Genomic DNA, 22,852 nt, shown 5'->3' on the forward strand with positions numbered 1-22,852 from the left:
TGCGTTTTGGTTTTGTGTGGATGGGGGAGGAGGATGAGGAGGAGGATGAGGGCAAGGCCTCTAGGCTGCAGCCCTTGAAGCTAGCCACGTAACTATTAACTATTACATTTTGATTTAAAGCTTTCGTGACTGCAGGGTTTCATATTCTTGGTTCTTTCGGTAAAGTCACGTATTATTTTATTGTTTCCCTTCTACGTGACTTTACCGAAAGAACCAAGAATATTAACGACTAGTTTTTAAATTGATCAGTTAAGAATCCACTGAGGTGCGTAGCTCGTTTTTCAAAAGCGACCTGGCCACAAGTGATAGGCCCAACGAAGTGGCTCATCACCATCGTGCGGAAATGTATATCAGCCAAATACTCTCGGCGTGTGATGTTGATTCTAAAATGTGGAGGGGAAAAAAACCGAAGTATCCGGAGAAAAATCCGCGCGACCACGGGAAGAGAAAAACACGCAAACTCCAAATATACAGCAGCAAGCGTCAGGGTCGGGATCGAACCCACGACCTCCTGTATACCAGGCGAGGTAGTTAACATCTCCTAGCCACCGTGATTATGAGAGAGAGAGAGAGACGCAAACTCCAAATAAGCATCAGCAGGCGTCAGGGTCAGGATCGAACCCACGACGTCCTGTACACCAGGCGAGGTAGTTAACATCTCATAGCCATCGTGATGATAATGATGATGAGAGAGAGACACCGCAAACTCCAAATATACAGCAGCAGGCATCGTCGGGGTCGGGATCGAACCCACGACCTCATGTATACCAGGCGAGGCAGTTAACATCTCCTAGCCACCGTGATGATGAGAGAGAGAGACGCAAACTTCAAATATACAGCAGCAGGCGTCAGGGTCAGGATCGAACCCACGACCTCCTGTACAACAGGCGAGGTAGTTAACATCTCATAGCCATCGTGATGATGATGATGAGAGAGAGACACCGCAAACTCCAAATATACAGCAGCAGCAAGCGTCAGGATCGGGATCGAACCCACGACCTCCTGTGTACCAGGCGAGGTAGTTAACATCTCCGGTCGCGGCAAACACCCCCTTTGACCCATCACCAGCGGGGCACGTGTTAATGACGGCAGCCCTGCATGTGGCTAGCGATGAAAGTCACGGAACTGCAGCGGCTCGGGGTTTATTTCACATCGGCCCATTTCTGCTCGCGCTGGTGTTCGAGAAATCACAATAATTGCCACCACCACCCACTCACACCCACCCACCCACCCCCAAAAAACTACTTTATCATAATTTGACGGCTGCATAGGCGCTGGGTTAAACGTGTAGCTCACGCTCGCAAGGTCAATGCCACGGGGGGGGGGGGGGGGGGGGGCCTGGTGCCTCCAATCCAATTACCGCTCCCGGCAAACTTCCCCGCTGTTACCTCCCCCCACCACCACCACCACCACTTCCCCCACGAATGCATCCGCCATACAGGATTGCGAGTCATGGGAGTTGTTTGACCATACTTCACCACGCCGGTCAGTGCAGGTTTTCTGCGGACAGGTTCAGACGTCACCCGCCGCTGACGTTAGCCGCTGAGCAGGGCACCAGGCCCACCGCTCGGTGGCTTTGAGTGTGGGGAGCACGTGGGGCTGCGTTGCATTGGAGTGCTGGCTTTCAAATCAAAACTTTTGTAAACTGGACATCTGTGTTCACAGCGCAGCGGGGTATTAACCCCGTGCAGTCACCGCAAGACATTCTAAGGGTTCGGCATCACTGGCCGAGACTCACTGAAGCACCCTCGCCAAGACAGCGTTGACTATTCAGCGTCGTCTCGGGTGCCATTGAGACCCCTCTGCGTTAAGAAACAATGACTGAGACTCAACGACTGCGGGACTAAAGGAACCCTCTAGGGCTTTGGTTCTTAACCTGGGGTGCACGCCACCCCCTGGGGTTGCGAGATGCTCTTTCTGGGGGGGGGGGGGGGGGGGCGGGGGGGGGGGTTGGTGGGTGCGAGACATGGCCAGATTTGTTTAGAAGGTAAATAATCAAAAACACAAATTAAGCACGGGGCGCGTAAGTGACGCCTTACTCTTGTTCCATCAAACCCCCACGTGGTCATTAACATTGTACTTTTTGTAACGGTCGAGAACCAAAGGTGGACGCAGGGGCTGCAGTAGAAGAGCCACCGCTCTAAGGAACTTGGCTACAAATGCAAGGGGGTTGGAGGGAGGGGAGGGAGGGATGGAGGCAGCATTGTAGCGCCGTGACTTGCTTTAGGTTGTGCGAACCGCAAAAGTCGGACGAGGTTGGAGCGAGGGTGCCTCGGGCTGGTTCGCAGAGCTCTGCAACGTCTGGGCAAGCGGAGGCGGCCGCGTTTGACAATTTCCCCCTAGCCCACACCACCCCCCCCCTTGCCCCTTCCCCTGTCTTACTTGTATAACCTCTTACCACGGAAACTCTATCACCCACATCAGCAAAACAATGCGCCGTTTAAAAATAAATTTATGCGAACCAACACACCTGAAGACGACCGTTTGAGTTATGGTCGAAACGTCGTGAGAATTTTTTATTGTTATATATATTTTATTATTTTGTTGTTTCTCTTCAACGTGACTTTACCGAAAAAACCAAGAATATAATAATAATTGTCTTGCTGTGGTTTCCCCACCTGATGATGATGATTGCTTGTGTTGCAATCGAAACGTCGTGATTTAATTCACTTTATTATTATTATGTTACACCGACGTGACTTTACCGAAAGAACCATGGAGTAATTACTTATTTAAAACAATTTTTTTTTGTCACCGACCCGGAGCAACTGGTGGCAACTGCAGGGGTGACACCGCGTGCCGCCCAGCGGGCTCCCGAGTCGATACGTGAGCTCGGCTGCTGTGCGTTCGGAGGCCTTTGACGCAGCTCTTGGATTGTCGAGAGATAGAGAGAGAGAGAAGGAGCCAGAGAGAAAGAGAGAAAAAAATAATCTCTGTTTGGCCTTTTAAAATTGATGGGGAGGAGGTGCTTGCCGTGGACGGGAGAGTGTTGCTGGACGCATCGACATCACCGCCAAGGGATGGTTACTTTGTCCGTGCATGCGGTTTCAAAAAAGGAAAATATCGCGTCGCACAAGTGCACGCTGAAAGAGGAGAAACAAAGACACTTCGTTTTTTTGTCTTCTCCAAAATATATTCGGTAATTTCCCCTCCCCGACTGAAACAAATTTCTCCATCGGAATCTCTTTTCATCTTGGAGGAATCTGATCATCTGTGAAGCTTTTTCTTTTTTTGTCACGGATTGTCCAGTAATGAGGGCGGGCGGGCGGGCGGGCGGGCGGGCTTCGTCAACAAAACAGTGCAGCACAGGATGCACGACGAAGATCAAGTAACGTTAAGGAAGCCGCTCCAAAATAAACAAATGGCATTACATAACCCCGTTTATATTTACAGAGCGCCTTTTGCTCGAAGCACTTGTCACCGCTCGCAAAGCGACAGCAGAACGGAATGGTGCCGTTGACAAAGGGGGAGCGTGCAAGGATCGAGCAGTGTGTGTCTGTTGAACTTCCTTCACACCGTACGTAGCCGACCGTGCTCATCGGAGGTGCGGGAAGGACAGCGATCGAGGGTGGTACTTAAGGATCGCGAAAGGGTAGGGGCGGGATGGGAAGGAGTTGGAGGGGCGAGGGGAGGGAAGGGAATGGACAATTGGGAAGCGGTGAGGCTTTAAGAGTGGAATTTAAATAAAGTGTTGAAAGACAATAGTCCTGTACATAAATTCCTGCAGATTTGTCCCTGAGATACCACTCTAAACTATATATATTTTTTTATTTTACCGGGTAAGGCCCCACTAAGCTATACAGCTCTTTTTCAGAAGCCACCTGGCTATCACAAATTATCTATTAAGGAAGTGGCCCATCGCGTGGAAATGTAGAGCAGCCAAATTATTCTAAACACGTGGATGTTGATTCTAAATGTAGAGGAGAAAAAAGGGAGCACTATAAGAAAAATCTACGCCACCACGGGGAGAACGAAGACTCCAAATATACAGCAGGTGTCGGAGTCGAACCCACCACCTCCTGTATACCAGGCGAGGTAGTTAACATCTCACCACGGAGAGAGACGCACACTCCAAATATACAGCAGGCATCACGGTCGGGATCGAACCACCACGTCCTGTATACCAGGCGAGGTAGTTAACATCTCACCACGGAGAGAGACGCAAACTCCAAATATAAAGGCATCACGGTCGGGATCGAACACACCACCTCCTGCATACCAGGCGAGGTAGTTAACATCTCACCACGGAGAGAGACGCAAACTCCAAATATACAGTAGGTGTCGGGGTCGGGATCGAAGCCACCACCTCCTCCTCTATACAAGGCGAGGTAGTTAACATCTCCTAGCCACCGTGGTGCCCGCAGGATGAACAACCCCGTCAGAAATCTCGCAGAGCAGTGCGAAGTCTTGCTAATAAAATTATCGTTTGAGCAGGAAATAACTTTTGACTTGGCACAAAGCTTCCAGCGATTGCGAAAATTGGTTGAAGATGTTCAGCGGATTTACGTTGTGTGTATTCTTAAGACCGGTGCCAGCGATGTCAAGATCGGCCTCCGTGGAGGAGCCTCGCGAAGGACGCCGCTGGGCAGTTTGAGGCAGCGGCAGCAACAAAGGGCGGAGGAGCGACGCTCACAACAACGAGCGGAACGCCGAGCGGATAAACCGCAGCAAGTTGGCACAGTGTAGGGAGCACAGCTGGGTCATCTGCCAGTCATGCCAGTCAGTCAGACAGCCAGTCAGCCAGCCAGTCAGCCAGTCAGTCAGTCGGTCGGTCGGTCGGTCGGTCGGTCAGTCAGCCAGTCAGCCAGTCATGCCAGTCAGTCAGTCATGCCAGTCAGTCGGTCAGTCAGTCAGCCAGCCAGTCAGTCAGTCATGCCAGCCAGTCAGCCAGTCAGCCAGTCAGTCAGTCATGCCAGCCAGTCAGCCAGTCAGCCAGTCAGCCAGACAGTCAGCCAATCAGTCAGTCATGCCAGCCAGCCAGCCAGTCAGTAATGCCAGCCAGTCAGTTAGTCAGTCGGTCAGTCAGTCAGTCGGTCAGTCAGTTAGTCATGCCAGTCAGTCAGCCAATCAGTCAGTCAGTCGGTCAGTCAGTCAGTCGGTCAGTCAGTCAGTCATGCCAGCCAGTTAGTCAGCTAGTCAGTCAGTCATGCCAGCCAGTCAACCAGTCAGTCAGTCAGCCAGTCAGTCAGTCAGCCAGCCACCCAGCCAGCCAGCCAGTCAGCCAGTCAGTCAGTCAACCCATGGCACCTGCCAGCAGCGAGTCGCCTAGGACACTTTAACGTGGCCTCGGGGTGCAGCTTGTAGCCCCCATTCGTCGGTGACCAGGTTCAGACCGCCGACTCGCCGCGAGTGAGGGCCTCATTTGAATCACCGCTGGGCGGTTTGAAACCCCAGATTTGAACCCATCGCACTCTTTCTTTAAACATGTGGAATTGGAACTTGAGGGTTGCTGTGCATTGTGTAAACAACGTTTCCTTGTTTTGAATATATGTATGTGTGTGTAAATATGTATACTTTATACGCGTGTGTTTACGTGTCTATAAATTGTGTGTGTGTTTGGTCATCAGCGCATTGGCTTTTCCAGAGCAGTGCCTTGTCCCGCAACAACATTACAAACGCCGCACCGCGTCTCCGCAATAACGCACAATGAGTTTTGTGTACACGCGGAATGAGTTTTGCGTACACATAGAATGAGTTTTGTGTACACGCGGAATGAGTTTTGTGTACACGCACAATGAGTTTTGTGTACACGCGGAATGAGTTTTGCGTACACATAGAATGAGTTTTGTGTACGCGTGGAATGAGTTTGTGTACACGCACAATGAGTTTTGTGTACACGTGGGACTGAGTTTTGCGTACACACATAATGAATTTTGTGTACACGCGGAATGAGTTTTGTGTACACGCAGAATGAGCTTTGTGTACACGCGGAATGAGTTTTGTGTACACGCACAGGGAGTTTTGTGTACACACACAATGAGTTTTGTGTACACGCACAATGAGTTGTGTGTACACGCACAATGAGTTTTGTGTACACGCACAATGAGTTTTGTGTACACGCACAATGAGTTGTGTGTACACGGCACAATTTTGCACCTTGCGTTGAACAGACCGGAATCGTTTAGACAGAGCACTCCTTTGTCACCAGCATGATATTTATAAACATATATATTTTTATTTTTTTTCTCCAAAATTTACTTTGCTGATGAGACTCGAAAGGGTGAAAGCGTTCAAGCTTTTTTTTCTCTTTGAACAAATCCTGATGGAAAATATTGTTTTTGAAAGACAAAAGACTGGAGACGAAAACATTTAGTATTTGTGTATCTGATTATATATTTATATAAATGTTCATGTATATATAAAAACAACATTTCCCCGTAACATTGCCAACTATTGTCCCTAAGCACACATCTGAGAATTAATGAGCGGGCGAGGCTTCTGTGTATACAATGCGGTGCGTGGTGATGTCAATATTGCTCCGGCAGAGTGGAAACGATCTTGAAGCAAGCCATGGTCAAGAGGCATGCACGTGCGTGTACGTTGAACTTCTTTCGCACCGTACGTTGCCAACCGCGCTAATCGGAGGTGTGGAGGTCACCGCAAGCGACGCCGTCAAGGCCACTGGGCCCTGGCGAAGCCCTCCTTCCTTCTGCCAAATATCTCGGCTGTCTCGTGCAGTCGACACTCAACGTTCAAGCGCCACCCTTGTAGATTTTCTAAAAAAAAATTGATCACCACCTCCAACATCTATCTGGCTTTGGGGTCTTCCCATGAGTCGCCGAACCCCTGGATGGCACTTACTCACGGGACATCTGTTAACAAGAGCTTCACGGCTCATAGGATTCCTCCAGTCCAAATAAAAATTCTGATTTCACGGGCGGAGGGGAGGGGAGGGGGGGTAACAGTATTTGACGCACGTAAGAAAAGTTAGCTGGTCGTGCAGTTCATTCACACGCATTTACATGTTCGTATCAGAAGAATGTCACGGGTTTTTTCGACGTCTATTTCACGACAGAAACGGCCAACGCAAGGGCGCGGTTTTGTTTACCAGCAGTGCACTGTTATACTCCGTGCATTTATGTTTGCGAGCACAAAATGACGCCGCCGATTAAAGCCGGCGAAGTAGGCACAGACGAAGCGTGTTTATCACCGCCCATGTCTGCCCGGAAATTTATCCTCGTGCAGATTTCAAACACCAAAAAAAAAATAAACCCCAAAAAACAATTTGGCCAAAAAAGTTAATTAGTAAATGGGGAGGACCATACTTCAGTACTGGGGAGGAGGGACGGGGGGATAGTGGTAGGGCCAGGACTGATTCGGGCAACGGCGCTCGCCACTGTTAGGCACGATACATCAGGAGTCAAACTCAGCTTTGACAGGTTCGTAAGTGTCGCGCGCCAACCACGATGCCACCCCCCCCCGACCCCCCCCATTCTTCCTCCGCGTCGTCTTCAGAGGATTCCTTCGCCCCGTGACCAACAACAACAAGAACAATCAGCGACGACCTCAGAAGCTTAGCGGGTGGAGGTTTGAACCTGGGTAGCGCTTCTGATGGGCGCTGAGCGGTGCACAGGGCATATGTTGTCATCTTGACTTGAAGCTTTCGTGACTACAGGAATTCATACTCTTTGGGTCTTTCGGTAAAGTCACGTAGGTAGAAAAAGAAAAAAAATATACTTTATTTTATTTTATTATTTTTCAATCTACGTGACTTTACCGATAGAAAAAATAATTAAACTTTTTAAATATATTATTTTATTATTTTTATATCTCGATGGCTTTACCGAAAGACCCAATGAGTATACGTTGTCTTCGGCTGGCGCGGAGCTGCGCTTTATACGTCGTGGGCAGCCAAGGAGTTTGCGCAACAGCAACAAAATATATCCGTTATTGTACCGTACTTTCTACGCGTCCACGTGCATGCTCCCCGCACGTCACAGACTCGCGCTGACCATCGTTGGTGAGGTAACGGCGAAATAAAGCCACTCCACGACCAGGGCCGGATTGAGATTGTGTAGGCCCTCTGGGCTACAGGTACTGTGAGCCCCCCCCCCCTTCCCCCAGTAATATTTATCAAAAGGAAAACACAATTAAAGAAAAATGTAAGGTATTTTTTTACAAGGCTATCAACAAATAAAATTCAGCATTCACAAGCGAAATCACTTTTCACTTCATCTCTGGAGGGGCTCTCCAGCTGGCAGAGCCCCCTGGGCTGTAGCCCCTAAAGCCCCCCACGCCTTGATCCGGCCCTGCACACGACCCGTGCCAGGGGCGCGTGAGCAGGCCCCTTCATCCAGCAGTGGATTTGTCGACAGAGGGCCGCGCATTGATTCCTTCAGCCAACGAATGAAACCGTTTGACCCGGGGACGCTGCACTTCCCTCGTTGCGGTCAAACGTGCGCTGAAAGCTGAGTGACGAAAAGAAAATCAAAACTCGCGTTTGTTTAAATTGCATCCGTTATGTGACCAAGGTCTCAGAAAGCAGGTTTTTATTTAGCCTAGGGGGGGCGGAGGGGGCCCCTCCCCCCTCCCCTCCCCCCTCCCCTCTCCCCCAGTTGTCAGCTGTCTTTGTGCGGCACAAGGCACAGAGGTCATCATCCTCGCAGCGGCAGCCACCGCCACCGGCTCGCGCTTTCACGTGCGCCTCTTGCGGCCGTCTGGAACACTCTCCCTACCAAACGTGCGCTTCAATTGAATTAACTAAAAGCCTCGATCTCCCCTCCCTTTCTGCCACCACAGTGCCAAGCGCACTCACTGTTCAGTTCTTAAATAGTGAGCCATTGGATAGAGACGGTGGTCACCGCATCGCGCACTTTCAGACGCGCTTCTTGGGGCCGTCTGGAACGCTCTTCCTTCCGATGTTAGGAGGCCACTGGAAGCTGTGCACTTTTAAATCGTCTACATTGACAAACTCATTTCTTTAGAACTGCTTTGGTTCTGTTCGGTTTGTTTTCCTTCCCCCCGCACCTCCGATCAGCGCGGCTGGCTACGTGCGGTGCGAAAGAAGTTCAACGCGCATTCTTGCCTGGTCAGCACAGCAGCAACGGGCCTGCAAAGTGGACATTAGGCTATCGCCAGCCAGCCAGCCAGGCAGCAGCAGCAGCAGTTAGCAGTGCGATGTTTCCTCCGTGTGTTTCCCTCCCAAAATGTAATTGTTAAAAATAAAAAAAATAAAAATATTTCCAAACTGCTCAAATATTTGACCGTGACAACCACGGGGCCCTGCGCTAGCCCAGGAGACGTCATCTTGTCTCGCCAAATATGCAGGAGGTCGTGGTCGGTGCGGTCCCGCAGCCGCACCTCGACCCCTGCGTGATTGGAGTTTGCGTGAACTCTCCCTCTCTCTCTCTCTTTCTCTCTCTCCTTGTAACGAAGTGGACTTCTCTCCGGGTTGTGCTCCGTTGTTTGCACCCCCCCCCCCCCCCCCCACCGTTTAGATCAATTGGCAGCGACTTACGGTACAGCTACGTGTCAAATCCCTTCTGTGTCAATGTACTGCTGCTGGATGAGGGCCTCCCTACAATGTGTGGGGGGGGGGGGGGGGGGTGGAGGGCTCGGCCGGGGGAGGGGTGAATTTTTAACCATACTTCACCACGCTGGTCAGTGTGGGTTGGAGGGTGTAATGTATAGCGGTTAGCGCGCTGCGCTACGAACCCGGCGAGCCGAGTTCGATTCACCGCTCACGGCCACCAACGCCAGCGACGATTATCTGAACCGGTCCAGGGCCTCCCCTAGGTCGACTGAGCCTCAAATGAGTACCTGGTGCGGTGCGTAGTAAACATCGCCACCTGGGAGACAAAGGCGGTCGGGCGTGGTGCTGGCCACCCACTCCCCTTCGTGCGCCGTGCCGGCCTCCATAGGTGCTGCTCGCTAACAGCACTTGCCCCAACGGTATGTTAAGGCTACACGGGGGATCTTTGTCACTGATGTTAGCCGTGCCTGGTGATGTAACTCGGGTCACGACGATGCAGAGTGAAGTTTTCGGACCACGCATTGCACCACCGCTTCACACGGCAACTAAATTAGTATTTATGCTTCACCACGCTGGATAGCGGGGTTCATGATGATGATAAGGTACACTGTCCCCTTGCCCTGAACCTTGCTCCCACTCGCTGTTAACTCACCGATGACTTTCATTGATGTGTAACTTCGAGCTCCGTTGAAGCGAAACCTCAACACATTCAATAACACCGTGGCAAGACGAAGATTTATTTTAAAATATTCATATACATTCGGCGACGTTTCGGGCGAATGACCTATTTTTATAGCGCATTTAAATAAGCAGCAATACCTAAAAAGGTTTATTACATTTTTTTCTGTCAAGTATTGTTATTTATGAAAGTTTTAAATGGTTCAATGGAATTTGCTTTAACGTTAATTGTGCCAGTGAAGCAGCAGTAGCCGTCACCCCACGATCCGTTTGAGGTGTTGCTTTTACCCAGAGCTTCGCCGTCAAAATCAAAGACGTCTTGACCCTGCAAGACCCGTACTCTCCGGACGGCTAAGACGCGCGGCAGAGGAAGACGCATTGCTAACTCGTGCCCAGTGTAAATGAAGTTGTATAAATCTGGTCGCACGCACACACGCGCGCGCAAATAATTAAAATCCGCACCGAAGCTTGTTCGTTAACATTAATGGTGGGGGGGGGGGGTGGTGGGAAGTGCGTCCGATAATGCGGAGATTTTGACAATGAGCCCTGCATTCGCGGCACATTGCCTCGTTTCAACGTTTAATATTCGCCGTGGCGAAATGGCCGAGACTCACCCCATCACCCCCGCCCTGGTCGATAAAACGAGCACCGAGTTGTGAAAACTCATCTGCAGTGAGGGGATAAAAAGTATTTGATCCCCTGCTGATTTTGTACGTTTGCCCACTGACAAAGGAATGATCAGTCTATAATTTTAATGGTAGGTTTATTTGAACAGTGAGAGACAGAATAACAACAACAAAATCCAGAAAAACGCATGTCAAAAATGTTATAAATTGATTTGCATTTTAATGAGGGAAATAAGTATTTGACCCCCTCTCAATCAGAAAGATTTCTGGCTCCCAGGTGTCTTTTATACCGGTAACGAGCTGAGATTAGGAGCACACTCTTAAAGGGAGTGCTCCTAATCTCAGCTTGTTACCTGTATAAAAGACACATGTCCACAGAAGCAATCAATCAATCAGATTCCAAACTCTCCACCATGGCCAAGACCAAAGAGCTCTCCAAGGATGTCAGGGACAAGATTGTAGACCTACACAAGGCTGGAATGGGCTACAAGACCATTACCAAGCAGCTTGGTGAGAAGGTGACAACAGTTGGTGCGATTATTCGCAAATGGAAGAAACACAAAAGAACTGTCAATCTCCCTCGGCCTGGGGCTCCATGCAAGATCTCACCTCGTGGAGTTGCAATGATCATGAGAACGGTGAGGAATCAGCCCAGAACTACACGGGAGGATCTTGTCAATGATCTCAAGGCAGCTGGGACCATAGTCACCAAGAAAAGAATTGGTAACACACTACGCCGTGAAGGACTGAAATCCTGCAGCGCCCGCAAGGTCCCCCTGCTCAAGAAAGCACATATACATGCCCGTCTGAAGTTTGCTAATGAACATCGGAATAATTCAGAGGACAACTGGGTAAAAGTGTTGTGGTCAGATGAGACCAAAATGGAGCTCTTTGGCATCAACTCAACTCGCCGTGTTTGGAGGAGGAGGAATGCTCCCTATGACCCCAAGAACACCATCCCCACCGTCAAAGATGGAGGTGGAAACATTATGCTTTGGGGGTGTTTTTCTGCTAAGGGGACAGGACAACTTCACCGCATCAAAGGGACGATGGACGGGGCCATGTACCGTAAAATCTTGGATGAGAACCTCCTTCCCTCAGCCAGGGCATTGAAAATGGGTCGTGGATGGGTATTCCAGCATGACAATGACCCAAAACACACGGGCAAGGCAACAGAGGAGTGGCTCAAGAAGAAGCACATTAAGGTCCTGGAGTGGCCTAGCCAGTCTCCAGACCTTAATCCCATAGAAAATCTGTGGAGGGAGCTGAAGGTTCGAGTTGCCAAACGTCAGCCTCGAAACCTTAATGACTTGGAGAAAATCTGCAAAGAGGAGTGGGACAAAATCCCTCCTGAGATGTGTGCAAACCTGGTGGCAAACTACAAGAAACGTCTGACCTCTGTGATTGCCAACAAGGGTTTTGCCACCAAGTACTAAGTCATGTTTTGCAGAGGGGTCAAATACTTATTTCCCTCATTAAAATGCAAATCAATTCATAACATTTTTGACATGCGTTTTTTTTCTGGATTTTGTTGTTGTTATTCTGTCTCTCACTGTTCAAATAAACCTACCATTAAAATTATAGACTGATAATTTCTTTGTCAGTGGGCAAACGTACAAAATCAGCAGAGGATCAAATACTTATTTTTCCCTCTGTACAAGCTTCCTCTCCGCTGCGATGAAGAGCCATTGCCTGAAACGTCGACAATTATATATGTTGTCATTTTAGGGCAGTATGAATGACAAAAGTATTAAGTTATAATTACACCTACGGGAAAAAATCCGTTTCCCCGTCATGGGAACGTGGAATGTGTGCACCGGTGACAACGCAGTACCACCGCGGAGAGAGAAAAAAAAGCGCTTATGTAATTTCGAGAGAGTGCATCTTTCCCCCACCTGCTCTTCCTCTCAACGAAATCAACAACAATCAACGAAATCAACAACAATCAGCAAACAAGAACAACAAAACGAGATATCAAAATGAACGTCGAACGCACACGGTGGGGTAAGAAGAGCGAACTCACCGTTCTCCTCGCCATACCCCCAGTGATGTCCGGACATTGCGAACTTAACTCTGACGAGCAAAACCCCTTCGTTGGCACGAGCGTCCTTGAGCAGACAGACAGAGACAGACAGAGAGACAGATAGACAGACAGAGAGACAGAGACAGAGAGACAGAGACAGACAGAGAGAGACAGAGAGACAGACAGAGAGACAGACAGACAGAGAGAGTGAGAGGTGGGACGCGAAGAGGCGACGGGATGCGTGGGTGCACACGAGGAGGGTGAAGCCTCTGGCTTTGTGAGCGAACTTCTTCCACTCGAGTCCCAGCGGCTTTTTGCAAGCGGCTTTGGAGCATAGATAGGGGCCGGGGGGGTGGGGGTGGTGGTGGAGGAGGCGGGGCGAGAATTAATTTGGAAGGTGCCTTGCGCAATCATTCTGTGCGAGAGACCGGGTTGGATCGTTGTGACTTGCGACTGACTGTGTGAGACTGACTGGCTGTATGAGACTGACTGACTGACTGTGTGAGACTGACTGACTGACTGTGTGAGACTGACTGACTGACTGTGTGAGACTGACTGTGTGAGACTGACTGTGTGAGACTGACTGACTGTGTGAGACTGACTGACTGTGTGAGACTGACTGACTGACTGTGTGAGACTGACTGACTGACTGACTGTGTGAGACTGACTGTGTGAGACTGACTGTGTGAGACTGACTGACTGACTGTGTGAGACTGACTGTGTGAGACTGACTGTGTGAGACTGACTGACTGTGTGAGACTGACTGTGTGAGACTGACTGACTGTGTGAGACTGACTGACTGTGTGAGACTGACTGACTGACTGTGTGGGACTGACTGTGTGAGACTGACTGACTGTGTGAGATTGACTGACTGACTATGTGAGACTGACTGTGTGAGACTGACTGTGTGAGACTGACTGACTGACTGTGTGAGACTGACTGTGTGAGACTGACTGACTGACTGTGTGAGACTGACTGTGTGAGACTGACTGTGTGAGACTGACTGGCTGTGTGAGACTGACTGACTGACTGACTGTGTGAGACTGACTGACTGACTGACTGTGTGAGACTGACTGACTGACTGTGTGAGACTGACTGTGTGAGACTGACTGACTGACTGTGTGAGACTGACTGTGTGAGACTGACTGACTGTGTGAGACTGACTGACTGACTGTGTGAGACTGACTGACTGACTGTGTGAGACTGACTGACTGACTGTGTGAGACTGACTGTGTGAGACTGACTGTGTGAGACTGACTGACTGTGTGAGACTGACTGACTGACTGTGTGAGACTGACTGACTGGCTGTGTGAGACTGACTGTGTGAGACTGACTGTGTGAGACTGACTGACTGACTGTGTGAGACTGACTGTGTGAGACTGACTGTGTGAGACTGACTGACTGACTGTGTGAGACTGACTGACTGACTGTGTGAGACTGACTGACTGACTGTGTGAGACTGACTGTGTGAGACTGACTGTGTGAGACTGACTGACTGTGTGAGACTGACTGACTGTGTGAGACTGACTGACTGTGTGAGACTGACTGTGTGAGACTGACTGTGTGAGACTGACTGACTGACTGTGTGAGACTGACTGTGTGAGACTGACTGTGTGAGACTGACTGGCTGTGTGAGACTGACTGGCTGTGTGAGACTGACTGTGTGAGACTGACTGGCTGTGTGAGACTGACTGTGTGAGACTGACTGACTGACTGGCTGTGTGAGACTGACTGTGTGAGACTGACTGACTGACTGACTGTGTGAGACTGACTGACTGACTGTGTGAGACTGACTGACTGTGTGAGACTGACTGTGTGAGACTGACTGACTGTGTGAGACTGACTGACTGTGTGAGACTGACTGACTGACTGTGTGAGACTGACTGTGTGAGACTGACTGACTGACTGTGTGAGACTGACTGACTGACTGTGTGAGACTGACTGACTGTGTGAGACTGACTGACTGTGTGAGACTGACTGTGTGAGACTGACTGACTGTGTGAGACTGACTGACTGACTGTGTGAGACTGACTATGTGAGACTGACTGACTGACTGTGTGAGACTGACTGACTGTGTGAGACTGACTGTGTTAGACTGACTGACTGACTATGTGAGACTGACTGACTGACTGTGTGAGACTGACTGACTGACTGTGTGAGACTGACTGACTGTGTGAGACTGACTGTGTGAGACTGACTGACTGTGTGAGACTGACTGACTGTGTGAGACTGACTGACTGACTGTGTGAGACTGACTGTGTGAGACTGACTGTGTGAGACTGACTGACTGTGTGAGACTGACTGACTGTGTGAGACTGACTGACTGACTGTGTGAGACTGACTGTGTGAGACTGACTGTGTGAGACTGACTGGCTGTGTGAGACTGACTGCTGAGGCGGTGACTCTGTGCGTTTGGAGTGGGGGAGTGGTGGCGCAGTGGTTAGCGACACGCTGCGCTACGAGCCCGACGAACTCGAGTTCGATTCTCACTCACGGCCACCACCAACACCCAGTGACGATTATCTGAACCGGCCCTGTTGGGCCTCCCCTAGGTCGACTCAGCCTCAAATGTGTTCCCGGTGCGGTGTGTAAACATCGCCACTGGGGAGACGAAGGCGGCCGGGCGTGGTGCTGTTCGCAACAGCACTTGCCCCAACAGTCTGTTGAGGCTACACGGGGGAACCTTTTTCTCTGTTATCTCACGCCGCAGTCAACAATGGGCCGCACATCCACGACTCTGGGTCGAGCTCGCTTCGAGTTGCAACTCCTGGCCACGACTAGAACTCACCACAGCGAACTTCGAGTTGCAACTCCTGGCCACGGCTAGAACTCACCACAGCGAGCTTCGAGTTGCAACTCCTGGCCACAGCCAGAACTCACCACAGCGAGCTTCGAGTTGCAACTCCTGGCCACAGCCAGAACTCACCACAGCGAGCTTCGAGTTGCAACTCCTGGCCACAGCCAGAACTCACCACAGCGAGCTTCGAGTTGCAACTCCTGGCCACAGCCAGAACTCACCACAGCGAGCTTCGAGTTGCAACTCCTGGCCACGGCCAGAACTCACCACAGCGAGCATCGAGTTGCAACTCCTGGCCACGGGCAGAACTCACCACAGCGAGCTTCGAGTTGCAACTCCTGGCCACGGCCAGAACTCACCACAGCGAGCTTCGAGTTGCAACTCCTGGCCACGGCCAGAACTCACCACAGCGAGCTTCGAGTTGCAACTCCTGGCCACGGCTAGAACTCACCACAGCGAGCTTCGAGTTGCAACTCCTGGCCACAGCCAGAACTCACCACAGCGAGCTTCGAGTTGCAACTCCTGGCCACAGCCAGAACTCACCACAGCGATCTTCGAGTTGCAACTCCTCGCCACGGCTAGAACTCACCACAGCGAACTACGAGTTGCAACTCCTCGCCACGGCTAGAACTCACCACAGCGAGCTTCGAGTTGCAACTCCTGGCCACGGGCAGAACTCACCACAGCGAGCTTCGAGTTGCAACTCCTGGCCACGGCTAGAACTCACCACAGCGAGCTTCGAGTTGCAACTCCTGGCCACAGCCAGAACTCACCACAGCGAGCTTCGAGTTGCAACTCCTGGCCACGGGCAGAACTCACCACAGCGAGCTTCGAGTTGCAACTCCTGGCCACGGCTAGAACTCACCACAGCGAGCTTCGAGTTGCAACTCCTGGCCACAGCCAGAACTCACCACAGCGAGCTTCGAGTTCCGACGTTCGGTGCTGCCGCTCGCTAGCAGCACCTTGACCCCCGAAGGGTCAGTCGAAGGCTACACACCGAGTTTGGGGGGGGTCAACGGCGATTTATCCAAACCTGTCCGGGGCCTCACCTAGGTCGACTCAGCCTCAAAATGATTGCCTGGTTGGGGTGGGTAAACGTCGCCACTGCTGGGGAAGACAAAGGCGGCCGGGCGTGGTGCTGCTTGCCCGGCTCCCCACTCCCTCGCGTGCCGTGCCGGCCTTCGCAGGCGCCAACTCGCTAATGGCACGAAGGGGGGGGCATCTTTGTCTTTGCCTTTGCAGTGTTGAGTGGGGGGCCCCTGCCCAACCCGTACAAGCTGAAGCAGTTCCACTTCCACTGGGGGGCTGCGGACGGCAGTGGCTCTGAGCACACCGTGGCCGGCAAGACGTACTCCGCTGAGGTCAGGGGTCACGCGCGTGCGTGCGTCCCTCTGCCGGTGCTGGACTTCTCGCCCTCCGTGTCTTTTGCTCAAAAGAACTTCGATAAACACGGGCGCTTAATTGTGTCGTGGAGGGGTGGGGGGGTGTTAGTCATTTATAAAGTGTGAAATTACATCATTCGTGAGAGTCATTGGTGAATAAATCGCGTTGTGTGAATCTGACAATGTAAGTCGAGAGCTGGCTGAGCTGGCCGCGTAGTGATCCCTGGGCGGCTGGTGGTGGTGGTGGTGGCCGTGTTGGAGCTGCACGTGGAGAGTGACTGCATCCATCATAGGCTCGGGGCACCCCCTCGTGCCGCTCACGAGCATCGCCGCCTTCAAAAACTAAACTATAAGCTAGTAACGGATTAAAAAAAATACCGGGTAAAGGCCCACTAACTGAGATATTTTATGGACCTAATTTTTTTTGTTTTCAAAAGTTACCTATCACAAATTGAAAGCTCCACGAAGTGGCCAATTTATCATCGTCGTGGGGAAATTTTATACAGCAGCCAAAAACTCTGAACGCGTGAAGTTCGTTCGAAATGTGGAGGGGGAAAACCGGAGGACCCGGAGAAAAAAATCCACGCGATCACGGGGAGAGAGAGAGAGACTCAAACTCCAAATATACAGCAGGCGTCAGGGTCGGGATCGAACCCACGACTTTCCTGCAGAGCAGGCGAGTTGGTCAACATCTCCTAGCCACTGTGATGATGATGTAAGAGAGAGACACCGCAAACTCCAAATATACAGCAGGCGTCAGGGTCAGGATCGAACCCACGACCATCCTGTAGACCTGGCGAGGTAGTTAACATCTCCTAGCCACTGTGATGATGATGTAAGAGAGAGATACCGCAAACTCCAAATATACAGCAGGCGTCAGGGTCAGGATCGAACCCACGACCATCCTGTATACCTGGCGAGGTAGTTAACATCTCCTAGCCACGGTGGCGTGTTGCTCTCGTGCACCATCGCCAACGCTGCAGGAGCGGCAGCAGCAGCAGCAGCAGCATGATTAATCCTATCGAAGTGCTCGCAAACAGCGCTTTGCCCCAGCCGCGCGTTAGAGGCGACACGGGGAGGTCTTTGCCTTTGTGGTGATCGCTCGCCGAGAAGCACTTGCGCCCCCCCAACAGCCCCTCGGAGGCTACACGGGATGGGAGACGTTTTTTTACCCTTGGCGGAAGACTGTTCTCTTTTGTGCGTGTGTCCTTGGAACAACTTTTACTGCACCAAGCCCCCGAAGCGCTCTCTCATCGCTTGCGTCTCTACCCCCCCTCCTCTTCCTCCTCCCCCACCACTTCTCCCCTCCCATCCACCACCAACCCAAGCACCCGCAGCCTCGGTCGTCTCAAGTTAATATCGTGACCTTGGCGACAGCCTGAGGTCACGTATAGCGTTCATATCGCATTCATCATTGTGCGTCGGTGCGTCGTTGCGTGCTCGTTTGGATCGTGGCGATGGCTTTTCGCCTTGACGCTTTGAAATGACCCCTCGGCACGACGCCCGGAGGGGGCCTTGCGTTTCTCGCTCTCTCGATGTTTTCCGGAACGCCGCCGCAAAAATGGGACGGATGGCGTTGTACGGATTTTGTCGGCGTAAGGCACTACCACTACCGCTGCCGCAGCTGCTGCTGCAAAAGTTGAGTTATTTGTTACTTCGTGTTCATTAGTTCGGCTTCGAGAGATGTTGCTAAGTTCTCGCACGTGCTGTGTCCGGATAGGAGTCGTCTATTCCCGATACGAGTCATCTATTCCCAATACGAGTCACCTATTTCCGATACGAGTCACCTATTCCCGATACGAGTCACCTATTCCCGATACGAGTCACCTATTCCCGATACGAGTCACCTATTCCCGATACGAGTCACCTATTCCCGATACGAGTCATCTATTCCCAATACGAGTCACCTATTCCCGATACGAGTCACCTATTCCCGATACGAGTCACCTATTCCCGATACGAGTCACCTATTCCCGATACGAGTCACCTATTCCCAATACGAGTCACCTATTCCCGATCCGAGTCACCTATTCCCGATACGGCTCACCTATTCCCAATACGAGTCACCTATTCCCGATACGAGTCACCTATTACCGATACGAGTCACCTATTCCCGATACGGGTCATCTATTCCAATACGAGTCACCTATTCCCGATACGAGTCACCTATTCCCGATACGAGTCACCTATTCCCGATACGAGTCAGCGTCTATTCCCCAATCCAACCGTAACCCCAATGACTCTTCGTCTTCCGCCGTAAGAGGCTAACGGAGGTGCGTGAGCGAGAGAGGCGGATGGGTTCCTAATGGAATCTCCACGTTTCGGTTTCCACTCCGCATCACTCACAGCGGTGGTGGGGGGGGGGAGGTAGAAATGTCCCCGTCTATCTGTTCGCTAAGTAGATTTTTGTTGTTGTTGTATATTTTGAAAATTTTCAATTAAAAAAATCTTCCAACGGTAAGAAGCCACGCGGTCAGAGTCCCCTCGTGCTCAGGGTGTCGGTAACCTGCTGGGGGCCTCAGGAATGGGACGCAATGGCCCCTTTGGCTGCCCCCCCCCCCACCCCCATGCGGGCAGCCGATTTAAAAATGTTTTTAAACTTAAATAATAATTTAACGTAAAGCCGATTGATTAAATATGGCAGGGAATGGGTGGTGGCGTGTGTTTGTGTCAAGACAACCAAAGATAAATCGGCTCTATCTATCTATCTATCTTCTGCGCCTTTGTCTCTCTCGTGGCGATGTTTACACACCACGGCATCAGCTACTCATCTGAGGCTGAGTCAAACACATTTAACGTCGACATACACACACACACACCTGTTTATACATTTAAATAACTACATTTCTGGGCATTGAATGCGTCGTCAAGTCGGGTGTCGGCGTAACGCGTAGTGGGTAGGAGGCTTTTCACGACCAATGGTATCCATAATAGAGGGTTTGTTTTTGTTGTTGTGTTAAATCGCATAAATGTAGTGTCGAACCTGCCACCGACCGACACAGCCAGTTAGTTCAGGTTTGTCAGGTAAACAGAACGAGGCCAATTGGTTACTCGTTCAGCACACCGGTGTGTTGGAGAGTAAACCCACAACAGCATTTACAATTCGAGTACCGGTCATGACAACAACAACAACAAGCCTCGTCAAGTCACGTAAAAGGGAAACAATAAAATAATAAAAATATGAAATATATTATTTTATTGTTCCCCTTCTACGTGACTTTACCGAAAGAACCAAGAATATGAAACCCTGCAGTCACGAAAGCTTTAAATCAAAATTTAAGCCTCATCAAGCCAACGACATCGGTTGTTGTTGTTTTTGCTTCTGTTGTTGATTATCATGCTGGCTGAGTTGGCAGGGACCAGTTGATTGAGAGAGAGAGAGAGAGAGGAGGAGGAGGAGGAGGTGGTTGTGGCCATTGTACTGAAGAGGTTGAGAACTCCCTCGTTGCGGTAACGCAGCTCGGGCAATCAGGAACTGCGAGTGGGGCAAATGAAAAGTGAAAAGGGAGCGACATTGAACCCCAGCGAGCGAGACTGCGCCAGGCATTTGCGCACTCGGCTCCAAATGAACCGGAGCGAGTCGGGCAGGGGACTGCAACCATTAAAGCGGTGTTCGAAGGCAGAGTCGGTGGGGTCATCGGAGGTCACCAAATGAGATGGAGAAAGACACAAAGATTGAGAAACACACAGAGATAGAGAAACACAGAGATAGAGAAACACACAGAGATAGAGAAACACAGAGATAGAGAAACACACAGAGATATAGAAACACACAGAGATAGAGACACACAGAGATAGAGAAACACACAGAGATAGAGACACACACAGAGATAGAGACACACACAGAGATAGAGACACACAGAGATAGAGAAACACACAGAGATATAGACACACACAGAGATAGAGACACACACAGAGATAGAGACACACAGAGATAGAGACACACACAGAGATAGAGACACACAGAGATAGAGAAACACACAGAGATAGAGACACACAGAGATAGGGAAACACGCAGAGATATAGACACACACAGAGATAGAGACACACACAGAGGTAGAGACACACACAGAGATAGAGACACACAGAGATAGAGACACACACAGAGATAGAGAAACTCACAGAGATAGAGAAACACACAGAGATAGAGAAACACACAGAGATATAGACACACACAAAGATAGAGACACACACAGAGATAGAGACACACACAGAGATAGAGACACACACAGAGATAGAGAAACACACAGAGATATAGACACACACAAATATAGAGACACACACAGAGATAGAGACACACACAGAGATAGAGACACACACAGAGATAGAGACACACACAGAGATAGAGACACACACAGAGATAGAGACACACACAGAGATAGAGAAACTCACAGAGATAGAGAAACAAGGACGGGGGGGGGGGGGGTGGGTGACATCCAGTAGCCAGGCGAGACGGTCTCACTCCGGTGGTCACTGCAGGAGTCTAAATGGCACGGGGGGTGTCAATGTCATGAAAGATTAGAGCAGTGGTCTTTAACCTGGGGGGGGGGGGGGGGTGCACGTAGCCACCTGCACCCCCGGGAGTGTGAGATGCCCTTTCTGGGGGTGGGGTGGGGGTGCGAGACATGGCCAGATTTTTTTTTTAGAAGGTAAATGATCGAAAACACAAATTCAGCACGGCCACGTGAGTGCCAACGACTTTGTTTCATCAAACACTTTGTGTGTTTTATTAACATTCTACCGTTTTTTGATTTACGATTGAGAACCCGCTAGGTGCGAGGTTGCAGACTAAAGGTTAAGAGTCACTGGGTTGGGACGGTTGGACACGTGCTGTGGGCGACGTCGAGTCAACGTTGGTCCAACGGTTCCAAACGTCGAGCCAACGTCGTGCCAACGTTGGCCATGGAATTGGCCGAACGTTGGTTCGACGTCACCCGTGTTACCTGGGTATGCATTGCAAGTCGACGGGGCATTTCGGCAATTGTGCCGATGTAAAAGGAAATTTATGTTACCGTATTAATATTTAAAATCAATATAAACCTTATGCGTTCTCTTTCATTTCAAATGTGATCCGTGGCTCTGGTGTTCTTAATAATTCACGTTATTCGAGTTACATATTTCTGACCTCATTAAAAATGTGCGTGTTTTGTTCAAAATGTCTTCAGCCCTCTCGGTGCTGCCGTGCCTATAAACAAATAAATATCGCGGCACACACCGAAACCATACTTCACTCCGCTGGTCACCGCGGGTTGGTAATGGCTGAGAGCGTAGACGTGAGAACACAGAAGTACAGCACAACAACTGATCTTGCGCCACTACCTTCTGTTGGCACACCACATCGCCACAATCGTCGCGTCGCGCGTATCACGTGTGTGCGTTGTGTGTACCACGTGTATGCATTGTGTGTATCACGTGTGTGCATTGTGTGTATCACGTGTGTTCATTGTGTGTATCACGTGTGTGCGTTGTGTGTACCACGTGTATGCATTGTGTGTATCACGTGTGTGCATTGTGTGTACCACGTGTGTGCATTGTGTGTATCACGTGTGTTCATTGTGTGTACCACGTGTATGCATTGTGTGTACCACGTGTGTGCATTGTGTGTATCACGTGTGTGCATTGTGTGTACCACGTGTATGCATTGTGTGTATCACGTGTGTTCATTGTGTGTACCACGTGTATGCATTGTGTGTATCACGTGTGTACATTGTGTGTACCACGTGTGTGCATTGTGTGTACCACGTGTGTGCATTGCGGTGTACCGCGTGTGTGCATCGCATCTCAGACACAGCAATCGAGTAAGCAATTGAATGTCCACATCTTTAACAGCCGCCCCCCCATTCAGGCCACCAAACGCCCTTGACCCGTCCCCCA

General features: G+C 50.5%; 1 protein-coding gene across 1 annotated transcript in view; it reads right to left on the reverse strand.

Moving 5' to 3' along the window:
• Window positions 1–13,129, reverse strand: part of LOC116954174 (carbonic anhydrase 2) — a 45,859-nt gene extending 32,730 nt beyond the window's left edge. Inside the window, exon 1 of the mRNA XM_032974662.2 lies at window positions 12,800–13,129. Coding sequence (XP_032830553.2) covers window positions 12,800–12,836 — 37 coding nt within the window. The 5' untranslated portion in view covers window positions 12,837–13,129. The remainder of the gene's footprint in view (window positions 1–12,799) is intronic.
• Between the last annotated feature and the right edge of the window lie 9,723 nt (window positions 13,130–22,852).

Source organism: Petromyzon marinus, chromosome 54 (assembly GCF_048934315.1).
Source record: "Petromyzon marinus isolate PM22_M1 ecotype Great Lakes invasive population chromosome 54, UKy_Petmar_22M1.pri1.0, whole genome shotgun sequence".
In the NCBI taxonomy this organism is placed as follows: domain Eukaryota; kingdom Metazoa; phylum Chordata; class Hyperoartia; order Petromyzontiformes; family Petromyzontidae; genus Petromyzon; species Petromyzon marinus.